This window comes from Neomonachus schauinslandi, chromosome 5 (genome assembly GCF_002201575.2).
Source record: "Neomonachus schauinslandi chromosome 5, ASM220157v2, whole genome shotgun sequence".
Classification (NCBI taxonomy): Eukaryota; Metazoa; Chordata; class Mammalia; order Carnivora; family Phocidae; genus Neomonachus; species Neomonachus schauinslandi.
The window spans coordinates 58,281,514-58,294,767 of NC_058407.1; the positions used below are offsets into that span (position 1 = coordinate 58,281,514).

Here is a 13,254-nt window from a genome sequence, read left to right on the forward strand (position 1 = left end):
AGCTTCCTTTCATTTTCACCTATTTCTCCCCTCCACCCCTTATATCCCCAGAGTTGGCTGGCTAAGAAGGGGAGGTGGGTGTTAAGGCAGCCAGACAAGATCAGAGGGCAAATAGCCCAGGGCCAAGCCAAATCAGGCCCCTGCTGGAGGAGAGGATGAGACTTGGGGTAGGGGCTGGGGGAAGACATCAGAGTCGAAGGTGTGGTACTGGCTTGGTCACATCCTGGAAGAAAGGGTGAGCCAGAGCTGCCTTTGCCGAAATCCGCTTGTTGGGGTCGTAGTGCAGCATTTGCTGGAGGGAGAGATGTATGCTGACTTCAGTGATGTGACAGTGGACTAAATGGGCAGCAGGTTTTCCAAGAAATCAGGAAACCAGAATTCCTTTTATCCAAGGCAGAGTTCCCAATTCCCTCCTCCCTATATTTGAATGGGTATGCCAACAGGGAGAGAGAGAAGCAAGGGCTAGGGAAATGCCAAGACCCAAATTCCAGGGTCTCATCCTTCCTTCATCCTGGAAAAAAACCTGCCCTGGGGAAGTAAAAGAGGAAGTGGGTGCCCATCCCCAACTCTCACCGATAGCAAGCTCCGTCCATCTTCATCCAAGGGAGGAACAACTTTGCTAAAATCTTGCTGGGCCCACTTGGGGAAACTCGGCTTATAATCAGGCATAGAAGTAACTCCTGGCCAAACCACTTCATCTGGGGTCCCCAGAGTCCGAAAGATCCGGAAAAGTTGGTCAATTTCAGAATCTCCAGGGAATAGGGCCCGGCGGGTCACCTGAAAATGGGGAAAGAGAAAAGGCCAAGACCCGCACTGATGTCAGTCAAAGCTGCTCCCTGTGCAATGGAGGTTCCCACAGGCAGTGGAAGGTCAGCAGGGCCCCATGACTCCCTCCCCAGGGCCTTTCATGGGGTCAGTCACACAGAGCTTGAGACAATGAAGTCCCTTCATCTGTCTCCTCGCCCCCTCCTTCCTTCCCCCAACCATGCCTTTGCAGATCCCCAAGGCTGGGTGGGGCTGGGAGGGGGTGAATGTCTGGGGTGCCACTGACATGTAGCAAAGGGATCCCAAGCCACTCACGGGGTGTGGGGTAGACACTGCGGTCATCCCCCCTCCTTGTGATGCAGCCACTTCTAGATAGGAGCACAGCGGGCAGAGACTGTGTCTTCCATTTCTTCTGTGTTCCCCACAGCACCTAGCATGGTGCTGGGTACACACTAGGTGCTTAACAAATATTTTTTGATGAATTGAGAGAGGAATATGGGCAATTGTAAGGTAATGTACTGGGGGATAAATGCACATTTTATATACAGGCTAATGGTTTCTAAGCCCCCAGTCACAACCCAGATAAAGGACTATAAAACAAATTGCGGATTTGATTTGAAAATGCAGCCCACTCCACTGTTACATTAAAGGGGATGAGAGCTCCCATAAAAGGCTGGGCCTCAGGGATCCTTCATTCTGAAAAGCCAGAAGTTGAGGGGGACATGATTTAAGTCTGTAGTTTAAATAAAAGGTATGGATGGATAAGGTGAATACAGTTGGTTTCACCATATTCCTGGAACCCTACAATAAGGTCTACAGGCCAAATGAAGGAGGCACTGAATAGCAGGTACTCATTCTCCCAAATATATGCAAACTAAAGCTAAAACAGCTGCAGAAATGATTTAGCTCAATTCAGGGGTAAGAAATGTGTTTTGAGTGCTAAGGCCATTTGAGGCTATACTAACATTGTGGTTGGCATCAGGGACAACAATCCTATCCTTTCCCCCCTACCTGCCTTAATGCTACTCTAGAGAAAAAAACCCTATGATAATAGAAGGGCCATGGGTCTAGGCAAAGAAACAGTTGTGTTGTTCTTGAATGTGGGGAGGAGTGAGCTGGGTGGAACTCGGGCTTGCCTCCGTACCATTTCAGCAAAGATGCAGCCCAGGCTCCAGATATCTACAGCTGTGGAATAGTACTTGCAGCCCAGAAGGATTTCAGGTGCTCGGTACCACAGGGTCACCACCTGGGGACAAGAGCAGGAAGGGGAGGGGTGGTGCATGGGGCATGGTGATTCCCACATCTCAGCTCCTCAATGTTACTCTGCTAACTCTCAGCCTGTTAACAAGCAGCTTCTCTCCCTTCATCTTTCCCATCTTTCTGACTTCCCCTCAGTAAACTTCTTAGACAGAGTTAGCCTCGCCCGTGACTCTGAGGACCATATTTTCTGAACCCGCAATTTGCAATCTTCCTGGAAAACTTGAGACAAGTGGTCATAATTTTAATGGTGTGCCATCCAGCTCTCCTGGCTTGGTATCTATCAAAGCCCAGTTAGCCCCACAATGTGAACTTGGTGCATACTCTAAAACCTCTTGGGGTAGCCAGACATACTTTCCATCTAGTGAGAGAGAAACTGCTGACCAGATAGGTTTAGTAATTTTGTGAATGTCCTTGTTAACACCTCCCAGGAAGTTCAGAGAAGAAATGCAGAGAGGGTCTCACCTCATGGGTGTAAGTACGAACAGGGACTCCAAAGGCTCTGGCTAGTCCAAAGTCTGCTAGCTTGATGGCCCCCTCTGCGTTGATAAGCAGATTCTGAGGTTTAAGGTCTCGGTGCAGAACCCGATGAGAATGGCAGAAGGCTAGGCCTTGAAGCAGCTGGAATAGATAGCTCTGACAAAGGAAAGAGAGAGGACTTTGTTTCTCTACCACAGTGAGCTATTAGTGTCTACTCTCTGACTGCAAGGCTCAACTAAAGCCTTTTACTATATTAGATTATAATTACATGTTTATAAGCTGTATATCCCATTGGAGTGAGAGGCCCTTCCAGTGAAGACAAGAACTAGGTCTTATTCAGTTTTGCACCTCTTTTCCATATCCTGTGCCTAGCACGTTGAAGGTGCTCAATAAATGTGCACTGAATAAACGTTTGTTGGTAGATTGAAAGTAGCTCGGGGAGTAAAGAACCCAGCCCTAAAACAGACAACAGAGACTCACTGGCTATTTCTCCTACCAAACAGGTGGAAAGGCTTCTTGGAGGAATCTACCAAGTGCCCTCAAGTCCCATTTATCTGAGTTTCATCTGACTTTCCACCGGAGCTACAAAGTTGACTCACTAGAGTTTCAACTTCTTTGATTCTCCTGCCCAGCCCAGGGGTTAATAAGCATAATGAGCAGTGAAAGAGCCACAAAACAAAGGGGTGTGTGTGTGGGGGGGGGGATGAGGGCTGGGAAGGAAGCCAAGATCACAAATCATCACTCAGTCTGAATTGCCTGCCTTCAGTCCCCCCAAAACTTGCCCATGTTGGGGAGGAGTTGTTGAGAAGGATTACCTTGATGAGGGGAAGAGGAATGCCAGTCAAAGCAGAGGCATCCATAAATTTCTTCAGATCCTGATGCAGAAACTCAAAAACCAGGTAGAGTTTGTTTTCTGTGTGGATGACATCCAGCAGCCTGGGAAGGGAGGTCCAGGAATGGAGGTGAGGAAGAGTAATACCCAGGCTACACAGAACACATCCTCCTTTACTGTCAGAGCACCTCCCAGATACATACTTACTTGACAATGTTAGGGTGGTTAAGCTCCTTAAGCAGAGAGATCTCTCTTATAGCAGTACTGGGTACACCCTCCGTCTCACTTGGAGAAGTTGAGAGAGCAGAGATAGGAATGTGGTTACAAATACTCCTTTTCCCCCAGCCCGTCATTCTTTTCCTCCCAATGAGACACCACCCCAGCATCCCCTAGGAAAGTGAGAAAAGAGAAAGGGTGCTGTAGGAGTTAATTCATGGGTGGACAGGGAGTGGTTTTTGAATACATTAAGGTCATTATTTCTTCTCTTCCCAGGGGTAGGTAAGTAAAGCCTTCTGGTGGAGGTGAAGAAGAGAGAAGGTAACAGGGAAAAAATAGGAGTAGCAGCACCCAGCCTCCCTAGAGGGGCCAGTGAGGTTCAACTGCCATTCTTTTGAAAGAGGTAGAGAATTCTAAGATGAGGGTGGGGTTGGGGCAGTGAGGAGGGCTCTTCATTCAGAAAGGTGCTCTTCACCGGTTCCCACAAAACCCAACTCCACAGGGAGTCCTGGACCCCATCTCAGAGGCCTCCTTCCTCTTCCTGACTGAAGATTTGGGGGCATCACTCGGCTTTGGGGAGGAAGTTTCCCATAGACTCTACAGTGCCCTATACTCTCCACAGGGAAACCCTTCACTGTCCTCCAACCCACCTCTCCACTTCAGAAGAAGTCCCTCCCTGCTACCTTCCGGTCCTTGGACGGCTACCCGTCTGTTGGGGTGGGGGCGGGGGGGCACTCAAGGAGCTCCCGAGTTAGAGGAGTCCCGGGTACAGAGGCCACTCACGTGTCCAGGCGGATTTTTTTAAGCGCCACCACTTCTCCCGTCACCTTGTTTTTGGCTTTGTACACAACTCCGTACGTGCCCTCTCCGATCTTTTCCACTTTTTGGAAGTTCTCCATGAAGCGCTAGCGAGTCGGGTCAGCCCGGCCCTGGAGCGGGGGCCTGGGAACCCTGCAAAAGGCGGGCCCCGGCTCTCGCGGGGTGGAGGAGGGGGAAACAGGGCCCAGCTCTGCGGCCCCAGGTCGGGATGGAACGGAGTGTATCTTTCGCTCTTGTCAATTTGTCCAACTTGAAACAATGTTGCCGCCTCCCCTCCAGTTCCCTACCGCCACCAGAGGCCCCGCCCCTCCTTCCCGCGTTTCCCTAGCCCCGCCCCCAGCCCTTCCTATTGGTCAACGTCAGAGCGGAGGGGCGAGCCCAGCGCCCCTAGCTGCCGCAAATGACCCACCTCTCGCAAGTTTAGTTCCGAAGGTCCTTAACACAAGTTTCTGTCTCGGTGGGGGAAGCTAAATGTCTTTTTCCAAGTACCTGGATTTGAAGTCGAGTTTCTTACCTGTGTCCTGAATCTGTAGGGATTACCTGATCTCTAATTCGCCGTTTCACCAACCCTAGGGAAAATGTGTCTCGCCCTGAAATTCCACCTGGCCCAGAGAGTCTCCCTTGAAAAGCAGGAAGCTAGGAATCTCATTGTATGGGTTTTTTGGGCCTTGAAGATGTTCGTCCCGCCTCTGCCCATCCTATACTATCTCTCTGTTCTGGGAAGCAGGGCCTCTGTCTCTTTGAGAGGTTTCCTGGTTTGACTCAAAAAACAGACTGATTGACTAGCCTATGATGAATTATATGTGTCGGGTACACGTTATATAGCTGACCTTCAATCAATTATTTCCTAGTCAAGAAGGGAGTGACCCAGTGAAACCAGAAACTGTCATTGAGTAGCGAGATGTCCAGAGACCAGGATCCCTTGTCAGTCTGCCTTTCTCCAGTCCTCCTGCCCCTCCCAAGCCTCTCCTAGAGGGAGAGGAGGAAGGGCTATGCAAATGAGCACCCCTCTCCTATATAGGGGCTTCTCCCAGCGCCCCCCAGCGCCTTTGGTTGCTGGAAGAAAGAACAAGATGAATCTGGTGCTGAGAAAATGCCTTCTCCATGTGGCTGTGATGGGTGCTCTTCTGGCTGTGGGGACCACAGAAGGTGAGCGTCGGGTGTGTGGACATGAACAAGTGTGAATTTGGGGTTGCACACCTACTCTGGTTTTTCCCTTCCTCATGGGAGATACTGGCAATATTTCAGGCTTCTCTCACCCATTTGATTTAGCGAGGACATGGGCATCTGAGCTCCCTCCCTATGTGGAGATTTGGGCCTGAGCTTGAAAATAATTCCATCTGCTTGGAAGGGCAAAAGGATAGTGGGTCTTTGTGGCCCTAACTCCGAGGCTCCCTGGGCAATGAGCTGGAGAAGGGGCTTCAAAAGGGAAATAAGTGGAAGACTTAGGGAATGACTCAGGCACTTGGGATAGGGTATTTTAAGTGAGGAGTAAGAGAATGTGGTATTGGATAGAAAAGGAAAGGAGGTACCATCTCCCCTCTTTGGGATGGGGATGGGTGAACACAGCTCAGGCTTTTGTTCTGGGGCTGGAAGAGACAGGCAGAGGGGTCTCAGCTGAGCATCACATGAAAGGGCTCTGGGGGATTGGGGCCTCGTGACAGGAGCAAGGGGTGGGGGTGGGGACCGTGAGAGGGTCTGGAATGTCCCGTGCTGCTTTGAGGAGGGAGGGTTGGGAGTGAAGAAAGAATGGGGTATCTTATGATTCTCTTGCTCTAGTGGTGGGATGCTCAATGAGATGATTCTAGATCCCCACCCCCACCCCCAGCAGACTCAGCTAGGTTTCCAGTACACATTACAGGAGTGAAGATAGTTTCTCCTGTGCTAAAATTACAGATATCATGTCCCAGTCTCCCCTTTCTCTCTCTGGATCCCTGGTCTCACAGATTTCTAGGAAGTTCTTGTTGATCTGACTTCCCCTCGTTTATGCTGCAGTTTCAAGTCTTTTTCTTTTACTATTTCCTTAATGTATTCTGGAAACATTCTGTTCATGCCTGTCCACCTGAGCCTCTTAAAAGATTGTGCTTACTTTTTGGATACTGATTTTTTAAATCATAAGAAGACTTTTTTTTTAAAAAGATTTTATTTATTTATTTAATTGACAGAGAGAGAGACTGTGAGGGAGGGAACACAAGCAGGGGAAGTGGGAGAGGGAGAAGCAGGCTTCCCGCCGAGCAGGGAACCCGATGCGGGCCTCGATCCCAGGACCCTGAGATCATGACCTGAGCCCAAGGCAGACTCTCAACCGACTGAGCCACTCAGGCACCCCAAGAAGACATTTTTAGATATTTATGAAATTTTATATGAATTGGGTTTGATAATTTTGTCCAGTGTGAAATGACATTGTGCTTATTCAAGAAAATGTTCATATTTTTTATGGATATGTATTGAAATTGTACGGTTAAAATAACAAGACGTCTGGGATTTGCTTCTAAATACTTTAGCCAACAAACAAACAACAACAACAAAGGATAGATAAAGCAAATGTGGCAAAATGTTGATAATTGTTGTACCTGGGTGAGGCGTATATGTAGATCCATCATATCCCTTTTTCTCAGACCTCTCTCTTGGTCAGTTATAATAATTTTGTCTGCTTGGTCCCCACTCCCAACCTCTGCCTGCCTCTGATCCATCCTCTACATTGCTTGCCATAGTGATCCTTCTAAAACCCAGATCTGGTCATATTCAAAAAGCTTCTGAAGGGTGAATTTTATGGTATATGAATTATATCTCAATGAAACAAACACAATCTCCTGCCGTGGCCTTGCCTACAGAATAAAGGCCAAACTCCTTTGCTTGGCACTCAGAGCCTTCACTTGTCTTCTTGGCCTCATCTCTTACAGTGTGCATCAACCACACTGGTAGTTCCTATCATGCCTCATGCTACCATGCCTCCATGCCTCCGCTCATGCTGGTCCTTCTGCCCAGAGTGCTCTATCCCACAGGCCAACTCCTCATTCCAGTGGTCTTTCCCAATCCGCCAGAGTGGAACTAATCTCTTTAGTCATTTTGTTGCACTTTGTGCATGTCTGTTATGGCTCATATTAAACAATACCTTGAATTATTGTAATTTATGGACATGTCTTGAATCCTTTCAGGGCCATGTCTTATTCATTTCTTAAGTCCTTTGTACCTAGCACAGTGCCTGGTACATGGTGGCTATTCAGTAAATTAAAATGTACTTTGAATGTGAGAGTGAGTGGGGTGACATGGAACAGGGCTATCCCCTGACAAGAGATTGAGGGGTGATCGTAGGGCCTTCATGGTACCTTCTTTTTAGGACCCAGAGACCAGGACTGGCATGGTGTCCCAAGGCAGCGCACAACTAAAACTTGGAACAGGCAGCTGTATCCAGAGTGGACAGAAATCCAGGAGCCTGACTGCTGGAGAGGTGGGAACTTGGCAATTTCCAGGGAGGGCATGGGGTACGGAGAGGAGCAAGATCTGGGCTGAATGTAGCTTGGAAAGATAGGAAGGGGAAAGGTATAAGGGGAAGAAAAACCGTGGAGTCCCGGCTAACGCAGCTGGTCCTTCCCAGGTGGCCAAGTGTCCTTGAAGGTCAGTAATGATGGGCCTACGCTGGTTGGGGCAAATGCCTCCTTCTCTATTGCCCTGCACTTCCCCAAAAGCCAAAAGGTGCTGCCAGATGGGCAGGTCGTCTGGGCCAACAACACCATCGTCAATGGTGAGTACCTCTCTACTCCAGGCGTTTATTCCAAGGGCTCAGATTCCCTGGTGTCCCCAGTGAGCTCAAGGAGTGCCCCCTTCCCCTCTACTTTTTATTTATTTGTTTGTTTGTTTTTTAAATATTTTATTTATTTGACAGAGAGAGCGAGAGAGGGAACACAAGCAGGGGGAGTGGGAGAAGGAGAAGCAGGCTTCCTGCGGAGCAGGTAGCCCGATGTGGGGCTCGATCCTAGGACCCTGGGATCATGACCTGAGCCAAAGGCAGATGCTTAGGGACTGAGCCACCCTTTTTTTTTTTTAGTGCCCCTACTTTTTAAAAAAAAACAAATTGTATACATATTCTATAATATTCATTGTAGAAAAAATTTTAAAAACACAGATAAAGCAAAAAAAAAAAACAGTATGCAAAATTGGGGACAGAAAACCCAGTGGACCTAGAGTTTAGACAGACATGGATTTAAATTTGTAAATAATATGTTACCCTGGGCAAGTAACTTAACTGTTCTGTCCTTCCATTCCCTTAACTGTACAATGGGCTGACTACCTTGAATGTTGTTGTAAGGATTAAAATGCGATAATATATAAAGAAGTTAGCATAATGCCTGCCCTAGGCTAAGGTGAGGCTCAATAAGTGTCAGCTGATACTCTTACTGTTTTTATCCCACCAGCTAGAGCAAACCACTCTAAGCATGTTGCTGTATGACCTTCCAATGTCTTTCCTCTGTCTGTCATTAAGTACATATTAATCTATAATTCCAGTTTCCATCCTTTCCGCTACCACCCCAAATGGGTGATAACAAAGGGAATGTCCTATGTAGCTAAGGAGTGTTCCCACAGCCCCTCTCTGGCAGCCATGGTAGGGGTTTTGGTGTATAGAAAGGAATGCCAGGTTTCGAGGGTGACTGTATCTACCTTTCAGGGAGCCAGGTGTGGGGAGGACAGCCAGTGTATCCCCAGGTACCTGATGATGCCTGCATCTTCCCTGATGGGAGGGCCTGCCCATCTGGCCCTTGGTCTCATACAAGAAGCTTTGTTTATGTCTGGAAGACCTGGGGTGAGTCATCCACTCTTGGATTTACCTCTTCCTACCTGATCCTCTTTCATTTTGCTCTGTGAGTTTCCTTAATCTTCATTGCCCCCACGGCTCTTTCCTCTTCGATAGCACCCAGCCCCCTCCAACTCTCTCTACTATAGTTGTTTCCAGGGGCCCTTCCCCAATTATTGTCCTATCCCATGGACCCCCTTATCAAGATTCCTTTCCTGACCCCCACAGGACCACCATCCAAATACTCTCTGAAATAACCATACTCAGTACATTACTGGACCTTCCTTCTCTGGTGCCCTGTCTCTAATCCTTCCCCTCAGTTCCCTTTGATCAGTACCTCCCCCACCCCTGCTTTTCTTTTAAAAAACCGCAGGCCAATACTGGCAAGTTCTGGGGGGCCCAGTGTCGGGGCTGAGCATTGTGACAGGCAAGGCAATGCTGGGCACACATACCATGGAAGTGACTGTCTACCACCGCCGGGAGTCCCAGAGCTACGTGCCCCTTGCTCACTCCTGCTCAGCCTTCACCATTACTGGTAAGGATTTAGGAAGGGGCAAAGCCAGTCACAAGGGTGCAGGGCGGTAGAAGATGGGGAGGCTTGGCCTGACTGGAAAGGGGAGAGGGGAAAGGGGAAAAAGGAATGGGGAAAGGGGAAATGGTGTGTAACCTTAAAGGGGCAGAGCCAGGAAGACATGGGCAGAAGAATGTGGGGCTTGGAGCCAGTGAAGGGCCAGTCAGCTGGAGTCGGAGGGTGTGGCTGTGAAAAAAGCTGTGGCCCAGGTCTGGTTCTCACCTTTTCTGGCTCCAATCCCAGACCAGGTGCCCTTCTCCGTGAGTGTGTCCCAGCTGCAGGCCTTGGATGGAGGGAACAAGCACTTCCTGAGAAATCATCCTCTGACCTTTGCCCTCCGGCTCCATGACCCCAGTGGCTATTTGTCTGGGGCTGACCTCTCCTACACCTGGGACTTTGGAGACCATACTGGGACCCTGATCTCTCGGGCACTTGTGGTCACTCACACTTACCTAGAGTCTGGCCCAATCACTGCCCAGGTGGTGCTGCAGGCTGCCATTCCTCTCCCTTCCTGTGGCTCCTCCCCAGTTCCCGTCACCACAGATGGGCACGTGCCAACCGCAGAGGCCCCCGGCACCACAGCTGGGCAAGAGCCTACTGCAGAAGTTGTAAGTACGACACGTGGTCAGGTGCCAACTGCAGAGCCCTCTGGAACCACAGCTGTGCAGATGCCAACCACGGAGACCACTACGCTTGTACAGATGCCCACTACAGAGGTCATAGGTACTACAACTGAGCAGGTGCCGACCTCAGAGGTCACAGGTACCACACTCGCAGAGACCATAGGTACGACACCTGAAGGCTCAACCGCAGAGCCCTCTGGAACCACAGCTGCACAGGTAACAACTGAAGAGTCGGTGGAGCCCACAACTGGAAAGGTACCCACACCTGAGCCTGAGGGTCCAGATGCCAACCCCTTCGTGCCTACAGAAGGTATAGCAGGTAAGAGGGCCAGTGTGAATGAGGTTCATTGAGGTGGGGCCTCTGTCACTACTCTGAAGAGCTAAAAGCCTTACCTAGGCCCAGATGTTACCCAATCCTTTGCTTAGCAATGGAGTCCCGTCAGAGCTCCCACTAGTTTTAAGCCCTCAAGTCCCCCTTAATAACACGGAATAGATCTGCAGTTCAGGAAACCAGGGTCTTTCCCTAGGCCATGGAGCGAGAGCTTGTTGCTTCTCTGCCTCTGAGGAGAGCTATTCCCTAAGGAGAAGGCCAGGGAACAGCACGTGGTCATTTACATAATATTTGTATCTCATTTTCTGTGCAAGTATAAATGCATAATATTCTGCCTCAGATTCTGGCACCATTTCACACCCCTGGATTCCTATCCCAAAGCAGGTCAACCTGAAATTGTGGTAGGGACACTGAAAAGTGTTCACCATGTCATCATGGTGGCACAGGGATGAGTTCACTTGTGTCATGTCTGGCCCAGGACCCAGCACGGTGTGGGGCGTGATAAACACTTGGGATTTCTTAAAACTCCAACTCTACTCCTAACTGTGTGACTCTGGGGTGCTCATTCTTCCTTCTGGGCTCTAGTTTCCTTATCTATAAAATGAGGTTTTCCAGGTATTGTCTGATTCCAAGCTTGGATCCACCAGGTCTGACTCTACCTGGAAAAATGCCTGTGTGGCCTCTACTTCCAGTGAGTCATTTGTCTCTTGACAGCCTCTTCGATCCTCTCCTGCCAGGTTCCCAGAGCCCCCTGCTGGATGGCGCAGCTACCTTAATCCTGGCAAAACGACAAACCCCCCTGGATTGTGTTCTGTATCGATATGGCTCCTTTTCTCTCACCCTGGACATTGTCCGTGAGTCTTGACTGCTTTGGGGGCTGGCGGAGGGAGGTGTGTCCTGCCTAAGGCTGGCCAGTGGAAGCATACCTTGGAAGGAGTTACTCACCGGGACAAGAACACCCAAATCCCAGGGTTTTTATTTTGAAGGCACAGATGGGATTGGGGAAGCAGCCCTAGGGTTTTCCTCTCTGTGGGCCTTTGGAGAGGCCTGGTAGAGGCATCCCAGACGTAAACTCTTGCAACTCTGCAGGGGGTATTGAGAGTGCTGAGATCCTGCAGGCTGTGCCATCCAGCGAAGGGGATGCATTCGAGCTGACGGTGTCTTGCCAAGGAGGGTGAGTGTCCCACTGGTTTCCTGGGAACTCTTGGGTTGACTGTTGCATTGCCCTCTGGTGTCTACTGTTCCTTCCCAGTCGCCCCGACCTAAGCTGACACCTCTTGCAGGCTGCCCAAGGAAGCCTGCATGGACATCTCATCAGCAGGGTGCCAGCCCCCTGCCCAGCGGCTATGTCAGCCTGTGCCGCCCAGCCCAGCCTGCCAGCTGGTTTTGCACCAAGTCCTGAAGGGTGGCTCAGGGACCTACTGCCTCAATGTGTCTTTGGCTGATGCCAACAGTCTGGCAATGGTCAGCACCCAGCTTGTAATGCCTGGTAGGTACTTGGACAAGAGTTAGGGTGAAGGGGGTGGGGGCAATAGGCAGAGGCCATCTGGCAGGGAGCAGACACTAACCGAAGCTGTGCCTGGGATTCTGCTCACAGGTCAAGAAGCAGGCCTTGGACAGGCTCCCCTGTTCGTGGGCCTCTTGCTGGTGTTGATGGCTATGGTGCTTGTATCGCTGGTATACAGGTGAGAGCCCCACCATCTAGTTCACACCCCCTTATCCCTTATGACCACTACTCGTTCTTCCTCAAGAGGAGAAGGAACCACCACTTCTTTTGAAGAAGCATGGTATCCAGGAAAGAACCCAGACTTGGCAGTTAAACAGACCTGGGCTGCAGTCTTGCTGGGGGGACCTTGGGAAAGTAGCTTAACGTCCCTGAGCCTCCGATAAGTAGGAAAACTAATATCCGCCCTATGGGCACCCAGTTTTAAAGCGGGAGTACAATAAATGATGATACTGATGACTGTTGTTTATAATAACATCAAGAGTGGAGGAAATTGGGTGACCTGAGTCCTCTACCTGTGAGAAGGGCAGATGCTCTGGCCTGGAGTGCCAAGGTCCTCAAAGCAGAGAAGCTTGTAGGGTAAGAGGGAAATGGACAGAGGTTACCATAAAAACAAGACAAGATGAATCTTGTTGGTGAGAAGGGGAGGGAGCTAGGATCACGGTCAAGTAAACCTGGGGCCTCCTTTTTTGGAGAAGCACAGATAGGCTTCCCTTGTCCATTGCTAATCAGTTTCTCCCTCCTTCTCCCAATTTCAGGCGAAGACTTCTGAAGCAGGGCTCAGCCCTCCCCCTTCCCCAGCTGCCACGTGGTAGCACCCAGTGGCTGCGTCTGCCCCGGGTCTTCCGCTCTTGCCCCATTGGTGAGAACAGGCCCCTCCTCAGTGGGCAGCAGCAGGTCTGAGTAATCTCATGTGATGCTGTGATTTGCCCAGCGTGGACAGCAATGCTTATCTTTCCTCCAGTCTTCCCTTGGAGACTACCATTACCTGAAATAAATACTCAGAACCTGGTGCTGTTTTTTCTTTTTCTTGCTGTTGGGAGCATCTGTGTCATTTAAGGAGG

The 13,254-nt window shown here is 49.9% G+C and overlaps 2 protein-coding genes across 10 annotated transcripts; one reads left to right on the plus strand and one right to left on the minus strand.

Moving 5' to 3' along the window:
• Window positions 1–4,684, minus strand: CDK2 (cyclin dependent kinase 2). Of its 5 annotated transcripts, XM_044914798.1 has the most exons (8): window positions 4,334–4,670; window positions 3,542–3,619; window positions 3,318–3,438; window positions 2,488–2,658; window positions 1,910–2,011; window positions 1,081–1,224; window positions 574–777; window positions 1–292 (listed from the first exon to the last, which is right to left on the minus strand). In XM_044914798.1, the coding sequence occupies exons 1-8, from the start codon at window positions 4,447–4,449 to the stop codon at window positions 188–190; spliced, it is 1,041 nt and encodes a 346-aa protein (XP_044770733.1). In that variant the 5' UTR covers window positions 4,450–4,670; the 3' UTR covers window positions 1–187. The 5 variants fall into 5 exon arrangements, with proteins under 5 accessions (XP_044770733.1, XP_021542912.1, XP_044770735.1 ...); XM_021687237.2 differs by lacking the exon at window positions 1,081–1,224 and having other exon boundaries at window positions 4,334–4,684; XM_044914800.1 differs by lacking the exons at window positions 1,081–1,224; window positions 2,488–2,658 and having other exon boundaries at window positions 7–292; window positions 4,334–4,664.
• A 745-nt stretch (window positions 4,685–5,429) lies between these two features.
• On the plus strand, window positions 5,430–13,202 carry PMEL (premelanosome protein). 5 transcript variants are annotated; one of them, XM_044914803.1, is made up of 12 exons: window positions 5,430–5,518; window positions 7,710–7,820; window positions 7,968–8,114; window positions 9,036–9,170; window positions 9,535–9,696; window positions 9,976–10,455; window positions 10,564–10,674; window positions 11,424–11,540; window positions 11,776–11,860; window positions 11,970–12,175; window positions 12,260–12,371; window positions 12,949–13,202. In XM_044914803.1, exons 1-12 carry the CDS (start codon window positions 5,443–5,445, stop codon window positions 13,091–13,093), a joined length of 1,887 nt encoding a protein of 628 aa, XP_044770738.1. In that variant the 5' UTR covers window positions 5,430–5,442; the 3' UTR covers window positions 13,094–13,202. The 5 variants fall into 5 exon arrangements, with proteins under 5 accessions (XP_044770738.1, XP_044770739.1, XP_044770737.1 ...); XM_044914804.1 differs by having other exon boundaries at window positions 12,284–12,371; XM_044914802.1 differs by having other exon boundaries at window positions 9,976–10,674.
• Window positions 13,203–13,254: the final 52 nt, after the last annotated feature.

Bases quoted from the DNA above. Each gene is read 5' to 3' on its own strand.
- CDK2 (XM_044914798.1), bottom strand. From the start codon at position 4,449: ATGGAGAACTTCCAAAAAGTGGAAAAGATCGGAGAGGGCACGTACGGA. The intron at 3,439-3,541 runs GTAAGTATGTAT...CTCCCTTCCCAG, and splicing joins AACCACCCTAACATTGTCAA to GCTGCTGGATGTCATCCACA. The intron at 2,012-2,487 runs GTGAGACCCTCT...TCTTGTCCCCAG, and splicing joins TTCGTACTTACACCCATGAG to GTGGTGACCCTGTGGTACCG.
- PMEL (XM_044914802.1), top strand. From the start codon at position 5,443: ATGAATCTGGTGCTGAGAAAATGCCTTCTCCATGTGGCTGTGATGGGT. The intron at 9,171-9,534 runs GTGAGTCATCCA...AAAAAACCGCAG, and splicing joins TTATGTCTGGAAGACCTGGG to GCCAATACTGGCAAGTTCTG. The intron at 11,541-11,775 runs GTGAGTCTTGAC...GCAACTCTGCAG, and splicing joins TCTCACCCTGGACATTGTCC to GGGGTATTGAGAGTGCTGAG.